Genomic DNA, 14916 nt, shown 5'->3' with positions numbered 1-14916 from the left:
GCCTGACGTAGGCCGAGCCGTAGGCCCCTGTAGGTCGGCCCGGCCCAGTTTCACCCCTAGACTTATAAGAAATAATTTTATCTCATGAAATATGAAGAACACACACACACACACATATATATATATATGGCTTTGATTTTCTTATATTACATAAGATTTGTTTTCTCATATTATGACTCAATTAAGGATTGATCCCACATTTGTTAAAAAAAAAAAACTTTAATCACAAATTGAAGGGTCACAATATAAGAAAACACTTTTCGTGAGAAGTGCTGGCTTTGATTTTCTTATATTACATAAGATTTGTTTTCTCATATTATGACTCAATTAAGGATTGATCCCACATTTGTTAAACAAAAAAAAAAACTTTAATCACAAATTGAAGGGTCACAATATAAGAAAACACTTTTCGTGAGAAGTGCCCCCGCTCCGAAATGACACACACACACATAGGGCAGGATCCTTTGACACCGATATCAAACTTTAAAATTTGACACCAAATTTTAACCGTTGATTTTTGTCAATTAACGATTATTATTTATTAAAAATTAATAATTAATAAATTTGATTATCATGTAAGTTGACACACACGATATAATATGAATAATCCGATAAAAAGATTAATAAAAGGTCAGTTTAGTTTTTGCGAATTAACACATAATATGACACAAAATTTTTCATATTAATTTTTATTAACAGAAACGCAATACAAATTTAAAAATTAATTAACCTGAATATAAATTTCTCATGTCAACTAATCATATTGAATATTATCAGCTCCAATAAATTATCAGGAGAACTTCATGGGAGTACAATTGTTGCTTCATATCCCACCTCTATATATGCATATTTTATGCTAGATGCGTAAGCAATGAATACCATAAAAGATCAGGGCTGTAAAGTCCAAATGTCAAAACTAACAACTCGTTGTCTCGAGTTACTTAATTACAAGCAATTAGGCACATCTGGTACAAAGTAAGTGTTGCCCCTAATGCCCAATCGGACATTTTAACCGATCGTATATAATATTTCAAATGGTATGATTAACACAAAGCATTGAAAGCCCACCATGAAATTATGATGGCAACGATGCGATGCTAATGAAATAGCTATAATAATTAATAAATGCCGCAACTTTCGTGAGTTGCCTTCGTGTGGTGATCTCTTTTTCTAAGTTAGTCTTAGTCTCATCATTCTTTTACTCATTTGGAGGCCTAACAGCAAGCTAAGAAATCAATATAAAATGCCCATGAATTCTTTATTGGATAAAACTTGTGTTTATTAATTTCAGGCTGAAATGTAGGGTTTTTAATCTTTGTTTTCAAATAAAGAAATTAAAAAAAAAGTATGAAAAAAGGTCGGGTGTTTTATTTCTGTGACCCATGTCATTCCTTGTGGTTCACTTCTTTTTGGACAGAAGTCTTTGCTTCGGCTTAAAGCATGAGAGGTTTGAGATCCAACGAACGATTAATTAGGAACATTAATTTGGTCTAAAGCTTCATCAATTTTATTTTTATTATTTTCATTCAACAAAGTAAATCTTCCATTCTTTCTAAACATATATCCAACATTGCATTTTCAGTAATCGAAGTTGATAACATGGCTAATTATCACGTAATATTTCACGTAACTTTGTCGATAACCTCGTCTAATTATCACGTTAATAAATCAACTGATTAAGATGCTATTTAATGAATGATTTAATTGGCCGGAATAGTACCAAACCCTGTATCATAACACAGAATATTTTTTTTTCCTCTTTCTGGAAAAGTCTTTAAAACTATATTTTTAAAATATTGAGATCAAGGTTCGGTTCGGAAATACGATGATGTGCATAAAAGAGTTAAAACTTAAAACCATTAAAAATGGTTATTTAAATTATTATTTGTATAAATTATTAACAGATTTTAAAAATATTTGGTTAACTAAAAAAATACCAAAAAAATATAGTTAAAAAATAACTAATGCATATTATATTTTGATTTTACGGAAAATTTATCATTCCGATTTTATCCTAACAATGTTTCCCCTTCTCAAATTCGTTTTCAAGGAATAGATAGTGGGGAAGGGGACCACGACGCTTAGATGCCATTCCTTCAGAATTCGATAATGTACATTTTTGGCAACGACATTATGCAATTGAATGAATACCAAACAATACAAAAAAAATAAATAATAATAACTACACTTTTCTTTTTATTCGAAAGGTAAAATTTTAAACACGAATCTATAAAAAATAATTTTCCCAATACAAAATGATATCGTGTTATTGAAATTATAAAAATTAAAGAAAATAAAAATTCATCACTAAAAATCCAAAATATTGCTACCTAGTGAGTGGTGTATCGACTTATTTATGCGCATTGTTTTGGATGTAGAATGAGGTATCATACCCACGGGAGGGGAGCATCCTTCTTTGAGAGGCTGGATGACCACTAGTATATTAACAATACCATTAGAAGGATCGGGCCAAACACAAATATTGCTTGGATTGACAAAATCTTTTCACCTAATGCAAATCTTTGAGATTAAGTTAAATATTTCAAGTACCAAATCCTTTAAAATCTCAATCCAATACAATCCCCTAAGAGATGATGATGACCTAGCAAAAGGAGAGAATAATAATAAATTGAATACGACGTCTAATCATGGATAATGATAATTTGGTAGGAATGAAGCACAGAAAGTATCCCCCTAATAACTGTCAAATTGTTTAATCATAACAATAATACCATTAAACCAAAATACCAAGGGAATTTCCCAGGTAAATGTAAAAGAAAAACTAGATGAGATAATGCTAAAACTACAACAGAGTACAAAATATCAAACTTCCTAGCCAGGTATGTCGCTTAGCACTTCACTTCCTTCAAAGCATATGCCAAGTACAGAAATGTGGGATCAGTTGCACCATCCTTGTAGTAGGCACAGACCAAGCTACCATCATCATGCATGCTCTCCCCAACAAAACTACACATAAAAACTTCAGCTTAGTGTACAGTGATTTTAATTAAGAACAAAAGACACAAAGATAAACAAATTACATAAACATGCTAACAAAGATGAATCAATCATCATATATGCATGCATTGTATAATATAGAGGTGGCACTTACAACTGAAGATCACTGATCTTGGAGAGAAGGAATTTAGTTGCTCCCTCAATGTGCTTTTTAAATAGCCCTTGTTTCTCTTCATCAAGTTTAGGTGTCAACAACTTGATATACCTCTTCATGAAGACAAGAAACTGCTTCTTGTCAAAAGAAGGCTGCTCCTGCAATAATCATAAAAAAAAGAAACTTACACTATGAATGTAATCCAAGAAGATACTAATATTCAACAATAAGTAGAGGAGTATCATTTCCCAAACCTGAAGTCTAAATGTGTCAACAATGTCAACAACCTTAACAGCTTGGTCATCAACACCCTCATCCTCGCCACCTTCAGCAGAAGGGTTTGCACCAATGTCTACATCAACTGCTCCTTTAACAACCCACTGCAAACCCCCCCCCCAAAAAAAAAGTTTTAAACTTATCAGACATGTCACCACATGCAATAACATTAGCAACCAAACTACTTCAAAAATATGTGATTATATTAAATCATATAGAAAATGAAATAATAATATTTAAGGATTAATATATAAACAAGAAAATCTCCATATATACCCAAAATTCAACTGACCTTTCCATCGACTTCCCACAACATTCCATTCTCAATTTCCTTGTATGGGAAGGAGTCCGAGAGAAGCTCATCACCTACATCATTTAATACATATGACCAAAGTTATTCCACGCATTCAACAATTAGATTAAGACAATAGCAACTTATCACAAAAGATAAACAGCAAATCAGAAGCCAACACAAAAAACAAATACTTACGGAAAGAACCAGAGAACGACATGCAACTTCTTTATGACAATTTAGATTTATAATTAAAAACATTTTTAAAAAATTTAACCTATCATAACCAAGATAATTATGTAAAGAGTACAATTATGTTATATATATATATATACTTGAATAACAAATCTTAAAAACAACTCTTAATACAGGCTCTAATTTGCCTTTTCTTTCAGTCAACCCACAGCACTCAACTCAAAAAACACAAAATTGCAATGGAATCCTACTGACTTATTACTCGGGACTTCTTAACAATAACTCATTACTCAGGAGAATCAAATATTGGCACCATACTAAAAAAACAATAATAGACATGATAACTATTGATTAAAAAAAACACCAGATCCATAAAAGGAAAAACAAATTTGCATAGTAGAAAATCCGATAGTCAAATAGATTTGAACAAAAATAAAAACAAATTGCATAGTGAACGAATCTTATAAGAGGAAGACGAACAATTAAAGTTGGGGATTCCAGATCGATGACGATAAAAGACAAAGAAAATTGGGAACTGAAAGAAGAGATACCTGTGAGGAGGTCCTGGTAAAGCAACATTGTTGCAGAGATTCTCTCGGCTCAGATGGAAAGAAGGGTTTCAACTTCGAAGGAAGGAGCGAGCAACGAGAGAGGTAAGACTTAAGAGGGTTTGATACGAACACACAAAGACATATTTATAAACGAGGGTTTGATGGAGACGCCCAATTCTCGATTTCAAAAATACCCAATGAGTCCTTTTGTTTAGTCCAGCTTCACTCTGATTGGGCTGGGCTTCCATTCAAGCTAGACCACATCGATGGATCTCGGTTTCGGATTCCCACCACATTTATTTTGCAACTTTATGTTACTAAAATCGATTCGGTTATTCTTCCGGTCGAGATACTGGATTAATGGGTCACTGGTTTAATGAGTGAATTATTAATTTAACCGCATGATTTGATAATTATATGCAATTCTATAATTTATATGAAAAAATTATAAACATACTCAAATATCTAAAAAAAAGATAAAAATTTCAAATATTTTAATATAAAAAATCACATATTATTATCTAATAAAGGATTAAACAAAAATATAATGATCGTGATACGGGACTTCAAGTTCAGTAAACGACACCTCTAACTATAAATCAAATCAAGATTTATGCGTTGTGCATAATTTAGATAATATTAATGTTGTAAGTACATAACTTATGTAAGTCAAAAAAAAAAATTTCAAATATGTTTATTATTATTTATTTTTTTGAAAAAAAATGGAATTTTTTTTTAGACCTGGCCGAGTCACCAGTTAACCAACCAGGTCGCACCGGTTCTAATACATGGTCGATCCATTACTTCAACCGGACCGATTATATGACCAATTTATTGGTTCCCGGAGCGACCCGGCCGGGTCGATCCGGTTTTATCAACATTGCTTTCTATTTAGATGAACTTAAAAGTTAGATAAAAAAATAAAAAAGTAAAGACGTCAACAGGAAAAAAAATATTTCAAAGCATATTATTTTATATAAATCTTTAAAATCTTATGACAAAACATCTAATTAGGTTTTAATAGTGGTTACTGGTTAGTCTTTTACGTCAGACACAAAGTAACGTATTATAACATAGATAACAAATTGGAATTATTCTGAGAAAATATTTATAAAAATAAAAAATAATAATTAAATCTAAAATCTAAGCATTCGTCTTAAAGACCGGTTTGTTTGGGATTTTTTAATTTAGTTAAAAAAAATATTTTTTTATGAAAAGATATGTATAAAGAAATTTTAGATTATTACATAAATTTTTTTAGAAGATGCAAAAATACTCAAAATTTTACTAGCCTCTGCTGAAAGATACTTTTATATTACACTGTCATTTTCTCTAAAAATTACAATCCATTATGATACTTGAATCCATTTTAAGTCAACGAGTTTTTAAGGAGTAGTTTTTCTCTCTATGACTTCGTCAACTGCTCTTGCACCCTTATTATCAATTTTGAAAAAGATGAAATAAATTTTATGGATGAAGATGAAAAGGCAAATTATTATAAGCATATTTAAAACTTTGTTGCAAATTTTAATTTTTTTAAAAATTAACAATATAGTATTTAAAATTAGTTGTCAATAATACTAAGTTGCAAAAAAAATTTCTCATAGGACGCTAGTTCATAGCTACTTACTACCATTAGTCCATTACAGGTTTGTTTGCTTTAAAATAAATTAAAATATAACACATTTTAACTCTCAGGTAAAAATAAAAAAAAAACTTTAAAGTTTACCAAAAAAAAAAAACTTTAAAAATAAATAAAAGAAAGGATGAGTAATTTACCTAAAACAAAAAATGCAAAGCAGTACATAACTCGCGCTTTGGAAGAATCAAATGTTGTGTTTAGAATCATTAAAATTGAATCGAGTTTTATATCAATTGATTTGAACCAACTAGTCAACTACTATGTTTAAAACCCATTATAATTAAATAAATAAATAATTTGAAATATTTTATAAATTAAATTTATATTTAGAAAACGTTTAAAATGAAAAAAAAATTATTTTGTTTAATAATTAAGTTTCCTATTAAAATAGGCAGAATTGTTATATAAACAGTATAAAATCATCAATCCAAACAATTAAAACTAAATTCATATTAAATACACTTAAATTTAACAAAATTTGAGTAGATTTTCAAATACACATAAATTGAAATTAATTCAAAATAAAATCAATATTTTTTAAAAAAAAATTCAGACAAAAAGCATTATTTATAAACAAAATCAATTCTTAAAGTTAGTTATTCCCAACATTCCCAAAAGAAAAGTATAAAATGGTGCACAACGTCGTATCATATAAAATCAGAGCATGCCATGATCAAAATAAAGTTAATTCTCACATCGCTCTTAATTCGCGTGACATGAGGAGCCCTGACATCATTGTGCAAACAAGTTCAAAAGTCAGTAGAAAACGACGAAAATAGTAAAACCAGACACAAAAATAAAGAGGAAACTCATTTACTGTTTCGTAATTAACCCCTCAACCTTGAAACAAAATACCTCATCTATTGGAGCGTTTATTTTGTGCTCCCGGAACATTTGAGCCGGCGGCTAGAGAGAGGAGAGAGAAATGGACCACTAAATATTTTCCATCTATTGATTCACTTTTGCGTAGCATATACAACCTACTGCATTCTACACTACCAACTAGCTTGTACCTGGATATGCATAGTCAGTCCAGTCTACAATCTAACAAATGCCAGAAATCTTGAGCAACAGTCATCAAAATGTTACTATTTATCAAGTTTTTTATCTAAATGTCACGCGAACAGTGTTATTTTCTAACATGCCACGCAGGCAAACTTGCTGAGCACTGTAGCAAACTCAGTTTGCTGACGTGTCATGTTTTTAGTGGACACCAAGTTCGCCACACGGGATAGCGAACTTGATTAAAATTCATGTTCCAACCAAGTTCGCTACCCAATGTAGCGAACTTGGTATTTTTTTTTTTTTTTTTTTTTAACTTTGTAAATGCGACACGTTAGCAAACTGAGTTCGCTACAGTGCCCAACGAACTTGCTCAAGTGATATGTTGAAAAATAACATTGTTCGCGTGACATTTAGTTAGAAAAACTTGATAAAGAGTGACATTTTAGTCACTGTTCCAAATCTTGAATGGTTATTGTCAAATAGTGACAGAAGTGAAGGATCCTTCATCAAAAAGAACGCTGCTTATTTTAACATTAATGATTTTTCCTATTTCTGATGCCCAAAATGGTCCATGGACGACGAAGTATTGGATTACTGTTAAATGGTCATTCTTTGCTTAGTCAGCTTTCAATCTCAAGATTTCCTTAGCTGTTTTACGCCGGAAGTAAGGCATGTGTTCCTACAAATGGAATTATGGAAAGAGAAATTCAATTATGAAACCATATAAAAAATTAGCCATATAAATGAGGCTTCCTCTGCCAATTTGACGAGGCTTAAAATATGAAACCATTGAATCTTTTTAGAAGATTCCGGCAAGGAAACATTGGTATTATATCAGTTATTGGTTACATCATACACAATGTACGAAGATTGCACCCATTTTTTTAAAAGAATTTGAGAAATTTCAAGCAATTAAGACTCGAAACATTTTGCTATTGAATATTCTTGGCAGCAAAGCAATCTATATTGCCGGTAAGAAAGTGTTCCTCATCAAACAAAGATGAATGGCTTACCGAGTTAATGACTTGAGAAAAAGGAAAATATTTCAATACTATAAATTTAAACAGAAAACAAAGGCATGATTTTCTTGATAGAAATGGAACGCTCTGTCTTACCTGGTTGAAACACAGCCCCAGGTTTCTGCTATAAAAGTCAGTATATTTGATCATAAACACCCCACAATCATACCTGTTCAAAATAAAATTACATTAGAGAATAATTCGCCCACAAACTGCTGCAGACACTGTTCAGAGCTACAACAAACCCTGGAAACATGGGGTGTGCAAGGTCAGAGAATTGAGATTGTATTTGTAAAATACTGATGCCTAAAACATTTCTTATTTTTATTCCTTCCATTTTCTCTCCTAACAAACTCAACAACATGTATCGGTTTTTGAAATTAAACAATAACTCCAATAAACAAATTCTTTTAAGCAATCGACATACCATCAAGTTCTGGTGACCAAAAACTATATGCGTTAGTAGTAAATATTACTAATGAACACCTCGGCCACCTTGAAGGAACAGAAAAATTAAAACTTCCATGTACTAAGCCCCTAGGACTAATTTTTAGTCCAAACAACATCTTAATGACAAACAATCATGACACTAATAATCGATGAGTCAAATAGAGCTTCATGTAAGTTCAAGATATGGTCAACGTATAAAAATATATTTTCAACAGTTTGCTTGTAACCAATCAAAGAGCAACTTTTCTCCCTTTCATTTATATAGTGATTGCCTATTTTATATTTGATATCTACACAATAATGTTTCATTTTAAATTTTGAAATTGCAAGAAAATTATATTCATTATTAAGGGAAGCAGTTTGAGCCAATGACAAATAATTGGTATGTAGTAGAAATATACCGCGGCCTATTTTTTATTGCAGAATTTTTTTCCTCATTTTTAAAGATCAAGGAAAAAAAGCACTAAACCAAAGAATGATCCCATAAAGTGATTTGCAGAAGATTAGAAAACAAACCCATTCTCCTGTTCAGGAAGGTCTTCAACAAATTCTTTTTCCCAAGAACTTACATCAATATCTTTCCCAGTCTTGTCCTTTACTTCATCTACAAAATATCTAGCCTGGGAGACATCATTGATAAACATTATATATTGCATAGCCAAATGTAAATGCATAAATATCTTTCCTGACTTTCCCATCTAATAAAGTTATGCAGGAAATGGGGAAATAACTCATGCCCCTAATGAAATAATGTATGAAATTTAAATGGTTGAAAATGCTTGTCTCCCTAACAAAGAAAACATGACACTTGCCAAGTGGACCTCTTTCAAATATACACTTAGGCACTAAATAGTAGACAAAAGCCTGCACCTAACCAAAGCAAATCACAGTCATTTGGATTGCGAAAGATTTAAAAACCAACAAGACCAATTAACTACACTGGTAAAGCAAAGCACATTTTTCATGTAATGAATAATTAAATCTCATGTTAACCAAAACTGTAGCTAATATTGAAGATAATTCTAATTTACAATCAGTACGAGCATCATATCTGCAACAAGTTTAAAAAATAGATTTATACCTGCAATTTCTAATCAATCTTCCAAATGTTAAATGCTTAAATTCAAATACTACAGCCAACTTTCCAACTCATACTGTTTAAGCAATAATCATAATTTATTTCGAGATTAGGCGTTTCCCTTATTCCATAGTTCTGTCTTGATTTATCTATTAATTAGATTTTGATTTATCTTAAGTTGATTGCATGCAAAACCTCTATTTCAATTTGCTTCCTCAAAAAACCACTCCCTATTAAACCCCGACTAATGAGGGTAGGGAATTTGCTTCCTTCTAATTTAAAATTGTTCCATTTCTTGGTTGGCTGCCTAAAATTACTTTCAATGTACTCTGTCATTTTTTTATGTTCCCTCGTTCAGCAAATTTACTTGTTCAGCTTCCTCATCCACCTAAACTTATTCTAATTACTGGACTGAGGCATTACGGACACATGCATGATCATTGACCTTCACCAGTTGTCAATAGATGGCCTGGCAACTGGACAAACAAGATTTTAAACTCATCAAACTGAATCTTCTGCATCAGACCTAAGTTTTCTTCAACAACCAGCTTGTGTGAAGCCAAGTTTGGTTTGGTTTCAACTTCAACAGAGCTTTGACCGTTGACCCACTAATCAGATATAAATCAGCTGTAGCCTTATCTAATTCTTAGGTGACTTGTCAGCTATATGTACTAAAAGAAATGGCAGGAGATTTCCCAATGATTGTAAAGAAAACTAACAGGCAGTGTCCAACCAAATTAAAGCAGGACTGAAATTTCAATTTCCAAATAGCTTACAATGGCTTCCTCTTTCGAGAATTGATTGAAAAATTAATTCCAGACTGTCACACACTGTATTTGATATAGTAAAGGAGATAAAATAAATGGGTTAAATCCAATCACTCTACCCACAAATCACATGACATTGCAAAAAATGAAAAGAGAAAAGATTTTAAAAAAGAAAAAATTGTTATGAAAAGTATTGATGATTAAAAACCAAATAAAATTGACTTTCATCACTTCCAATACCTTTAACGAGCAATGTGCAATTTGGAATATGAAAATTTCAGTTAAACTACATAGACCAAAACTTTACCAGCACTTTCAGCACTTGGGTATCCATTCCTTTCAGCGAGTCAAGATACTGAAACTTCTTATCTTTCGTATTGATAACAGCTAGGCACCAATGGATCTCTTTATGAATAGGTACAAATATCTAGGAACAAGAACAAATCAGGTAAAATATTGGCACAAAAACCTATTTAATAGGTTATAAGAAAAACAAATTGAAAATTTGTTCGATATAATTACTTTATCACATTCATGTAGGCCATATCCCAATTTCTTTTTGCTGGTCCATCTCCTCACAGAGTTGAAATCATAACCATTCTTGCCATTAATTAACTGGCAATTAACATTCAAAATTAAAAGCATCAATACAAACCAAATATCACTAAATTACAGAGCAAATACAGATAAAACACATATGACATGTATACGTTTCTATCGTATATATGGATGTATAGAGGTTTCCTGTTCATAATATTAATTTGGGAAAAGTTCAAAAAAACACTATGGTTTTACTTTGAATCACTTCCGCGCCTATGCTTTTTTTTAATCATTTACCCCCCTATGGTTTTTCCATCAAAGTTCATGTTTAACACCATTAGAAACTAAACTAATCTACCTCTTTTACCCTTCTTAGAATAAGAGAATATACTTATGACAAAAAAAAGAAGAAGTAATAAGACCAAATATGTTTGGAACTTACAATACTTCTAGAAAAGACTAAAAATAAAAAAATAAAAATTAAGAACAAAAAAAGAAAGAAAAAATAAGACCAAATATGTTGGAAACTTATAACACTAGCAAAAAAAAAAAACTAAAAGTAAAAAAAATAAAAATAGTCTAAAAAAGAAAATAAACTGAAGATAAAAAAATAAAAGAAAAAATGAGACCAAATATGTCTAAATAAAAAAATAGATTGAGGACAAAAAATAGAAAAAAAACACCAAATATGTTAGAAATTTAAAAAATGATTTATTTTTCTTTTATTTCTTTTTTGTCTTATTTTTGCTTCCATTTCTTTTAACAGTGATAGAAAAGACTAAAAGTGAAAAAAAAATATAAGGGAAAAAAAAATATCAAACATATCTAAATCAAAAAGAAGAAAATAGTATGAGGACAAAAAAGAAAAAAAGAAAAAAACAAATATGTTGGAAACTTACAAAAAAAAAAATTCTTCTATTTCGTTTTTGTTTTATTTTTGGTCTTGTTTTTTGTCTTCAGCCTATTTTATTCCTTTTGATTTAGACATATTTTATCTTTTCTTATCTATGATTTTTTTTTTTTTTACTTTAGTCTTTTTTGTAAGTTTTGTAAGTTTCAACCATATTTGGTCTTATTTTTTCCTTTTTTTCCATGAGTCTATCCTCTTATTCTAAGAAGTGCAAAATAGGTAGATTAGTTAAGTTTTTAATGGTGTTAAGGATGACTTGGATGGAAAAAATCATAAGGGGGTAAGTGATTAAAATAAATAAATATAGGGGTGTGAATGATACAAAGCAAAAGCATAGGGAGGTTTTTGAACTTTTCGGTTTTTGAACTTTTCCCTATTAATTTGCAACAAACATTAGGAAATTCAACCAAAAAAGAAAAAAAGAGAAAGCACTCCAGGTGAATCAGAAGTGTTGGAACAATGAACAAATTTTTTAAAATTATAGATTAGGACTCAGCCTATGTAGTGCTTTGCTGCAAATCTCTACATAGCCGGTCCCAAGCCCAAATAAAAGAGGGTAGTGATAGACAGTCAACAGCCAACATAAAACTTTATTGAATCTCTATTACATGCATAGATGATGTCATTTTGTTAGTTTTGGATAGAATATAATGGCATCATTTGATTCATGTCGTCGACCCCACCTAGTGAGAAAAGCGTTTGGTTTGGTTGTTGTTATTGTTGTAAAGGCAGCTATAGATAAGTGTGAACTTCTTGAAACAATAGGCCTAATCTCCCTGCCATTTCTATGCCTTGCTAGAGTAAAGAAGATTTGAGGGAGAAAAAGGGAATGAAGTCTAGCATTCCCCGTATCTATGCAGGCATGTATCTTGGTATATGTAGGGAATTTGGAGCATCATCAATTAACAATATATATAAAAATTTCCCGTTTAAAACAAGAGTCAACAGTATCAAATGCTCCAAGCGGAGAAAACGGCTCCTTCTTCTTAAAGAAGTTAACTATCCGAAGGTGCAATTCATTTTCTATACTAAAGTCAACAATAAGTTATAATGTGAAGAAGCATTACTTTGTAAGGAAATATTTTCAATGCAAAGTATTTTGAGACAAGTTTATTAGAAATCATTTTCGGTTACTATGTTACTTTCCATGAAACAAATGAAACCTAACAAAAATCTACAAAACATGCCCCAGAAGATTAAGAAAGCCCAGTGGACATGTGCATGTGTTTGTGTGTGCAATCACTATCTTATTTTTAAGGATAGTAAAAACAAGTTACCTTTATGTAGAAAAAGGTATTGAAAAAATGACAGTTCAGAAACTTGTGTGGCTCTCTTCTCTCCCTCTCTTTCAGCAACTCAAGGTACAAATTTATCACCTGCAAAGGTAAGGTACAAGATCACTGAACTTCATGGTACAACAATTTCAAATCATGATATAATTAGACACCAAATTCTTTTCTTCCTCAGCAATTCAACAAAGGTTAAACAAACAATAAGCAAGCAAGATTACCTCATTGTTTAACCATGCATGTGGCCTGAGGCACTGAAAATTTTCACCCGAGATCTCAATGTTAGATTTCTCATGGGTAACCAAGACCTTCTTCCTGTAGAAGCAAGCCCTCAATGAGCTATGGTACATCTTAAACCATTCTTAATAACATATACCAAATTTTAAAAGCATACCGGTTGGCTGAAAAAGCACATGCAACCTCATCTTCTTCCTCCTTTGTAAGAGGAACAAAAGGTACCGATGGCACTTCCTGAAAGCCATAGTAAGACTTTGTCAATTGCACTAACATTTAGACTGCTTCTTATGCCTTGAGAACACTGGCATATTGCTATGCATTAGTCATAAAAATTGAGCATAACTAAATAAAGAACAACACACGGCTTAATAAGAATTATATCCTAAACAAACAAATATATAAAGATGGGCCAGTTAACAAGCTTTCACCTCTATTAGTTCCTTCTTTGGGAGCAACAAATTAAACGTGGACTTGAGCTTCTCAGTAAGTTGAATCTCAAGGCTCAGCCTATTAATCTTATCTGTTCGCTTAACAACAGTCTCAAGCAACTTCCTGTAGGCATGAACACTTGAAAGATCATATTCCGGACTCAGGGATAAAGTGTCGAACACCTTTGCAGCACTGACCACATTCAAATTACTGTTAGACAACTCAGAAACTACAGATGAAGTTGACTGTTGCTGAAGGCCACCATTTATAACCTTGGCATCCAAATGGTGGCCTTCAGCAACAGAGCGCAATTCTCGCCCATGTTCTTCTATAAAATGAACCTCTTCTACACCTGAATCTTGAGAAACCGCATCCTTGTGACTATCACGTGGGTGATTTTTAAATAACACACAGCCCCCAATATCGTTACGAACATTCTCATTATTAGAATAACCATAACCACCACTAGGCTTGAAGCTCGAACTGGTGGAAAAATCAAACTTACGTGGTCTAAACGGGGCGTGAATCTCCCTATTAAACGGCTGCTTAGCTTCGGGGTACCGGGAAATTCTTGAAACCATACTAGTCGATTCGGTGTGGTTGTGTGTCATGCGTGACAGTCTGGGTCTTTTCGATGGATAATTGTGATTCACGGTTAGGCAATGTTGGGGGCGTTTACCGTTGCTCGTTATGACAGCCATTGATTGATTCAGAGCTCTAGAAACGCATAATCCATTCAAGAAGAAGCATGTCAAGTAAGAATTGAGAAATTTGGGGATTAAGCAAAACCCTAAACGAAACGCAGAAACCGTTACTTGTGTTGATTTGTTGACTAAACTCCGCGCCGGTTCCCCTGACTGAGGAGGGAAGGTTTCTTTTTGTTTTTTAATATATGCTTTCGCGGCACAAACAGCAGCAAATCTTTTTCTTTCAAAATCTTTTTCTTTCAAAAATTTTTATCTTTCTTTTTCTGTCAATGTGAGTTTTTTTTTTTTTTTTTCTTACGGCATATTCAACGATTTGTTATGACGTCATTACATCACTAATTGTGCATGATTCGATGTAGGCGCCTCATGGCAATACTGTTTGTCACCCACGCTTTACAATTATTTTGAATTTTTATT

General features: G+C 31.9%; 2 protein-coding genes across 2 annotated transcripts; both read right to left on the bottom strand.

Moving 5' to 3' along the window:
• Positions 1-2604: 2604 nt before the first annotated feature.
• LOC133294507 (translationally-controlled tumor protein homolog) lies at positions 2605-4531 on the bottom strand. Its single transcript, XM_061493190.1, has 5 exons — positions 4427-4531; positions 3681-3754; positions 3367-3492; positions 3113-3270; positions 2605-2967 (listed from the first exon to the last, which is right to left on the bottom strand). Exons 1-5 carry the CDS (start codon positions 4452-4454, stop codon positions 2850-2852), a joined length of 504 nt encoding a protein of 167 aa, XP_061349174.1. The 5' UTR covers positions 4455-4531; the 3' UTR covers positions 2605-2849.
• Positions 4532-7553: 3022 nt separating this feature from the next.
• On the bottom strand, positions 7554-14606 carry LOC133294540 (putative ubiquitin-like-specific protease 1B). The gene is made up of 9 exons (XM_061493227.1): positions 13792-14606; positions 13521-13597; positions 13348-13441; positions 13115-13213; positions 10910-11002; positions 10695-10814; positions 9059-9162; positions 8189-8261; positions 7554-7752 (listed from the first exon to the last, which is right to left on the bottom strand). The coding sequence occupies exons 1-9, from the start codon at positions 14491-14493 to the stop codon at positions 7690-7692; spliced, it is 1425 nt and encodes a 474-aa protein (XP_061349211.1). The 5' UTR covers positions 14494-14606; the 3' UTR covers positions 7554-7689.
• Positions 14607-14916: the final 310 nt, after the last annotated feature.

The sequence above is a fragment of the Gastrolobium bilobum genome, unplaced genomic scaffold (genome assembly GCF_033153095.1).
Source record: "Gastrolobium bilobum isolate Gb01-03AN ecotype WA unplaced genomic scaffold, APGP_CSIRO_Gbil_v1 utg5188, whole genome shotgun sequence".
In the NCBI taxonomy this organism is placed as follows: domain Eukaryota; kingdom Viridiplantae; phylum Streptophyta; class Magnoliopsida; order Fabales; family Fabaceae; genus Gastrolobium; species Gastrolobium bilobum.
The sequence above is the reverse complement of the archived record's forward strand: the minus strand, read 5'-3'. Positions and strand labels throughout refer to the sequence as shown.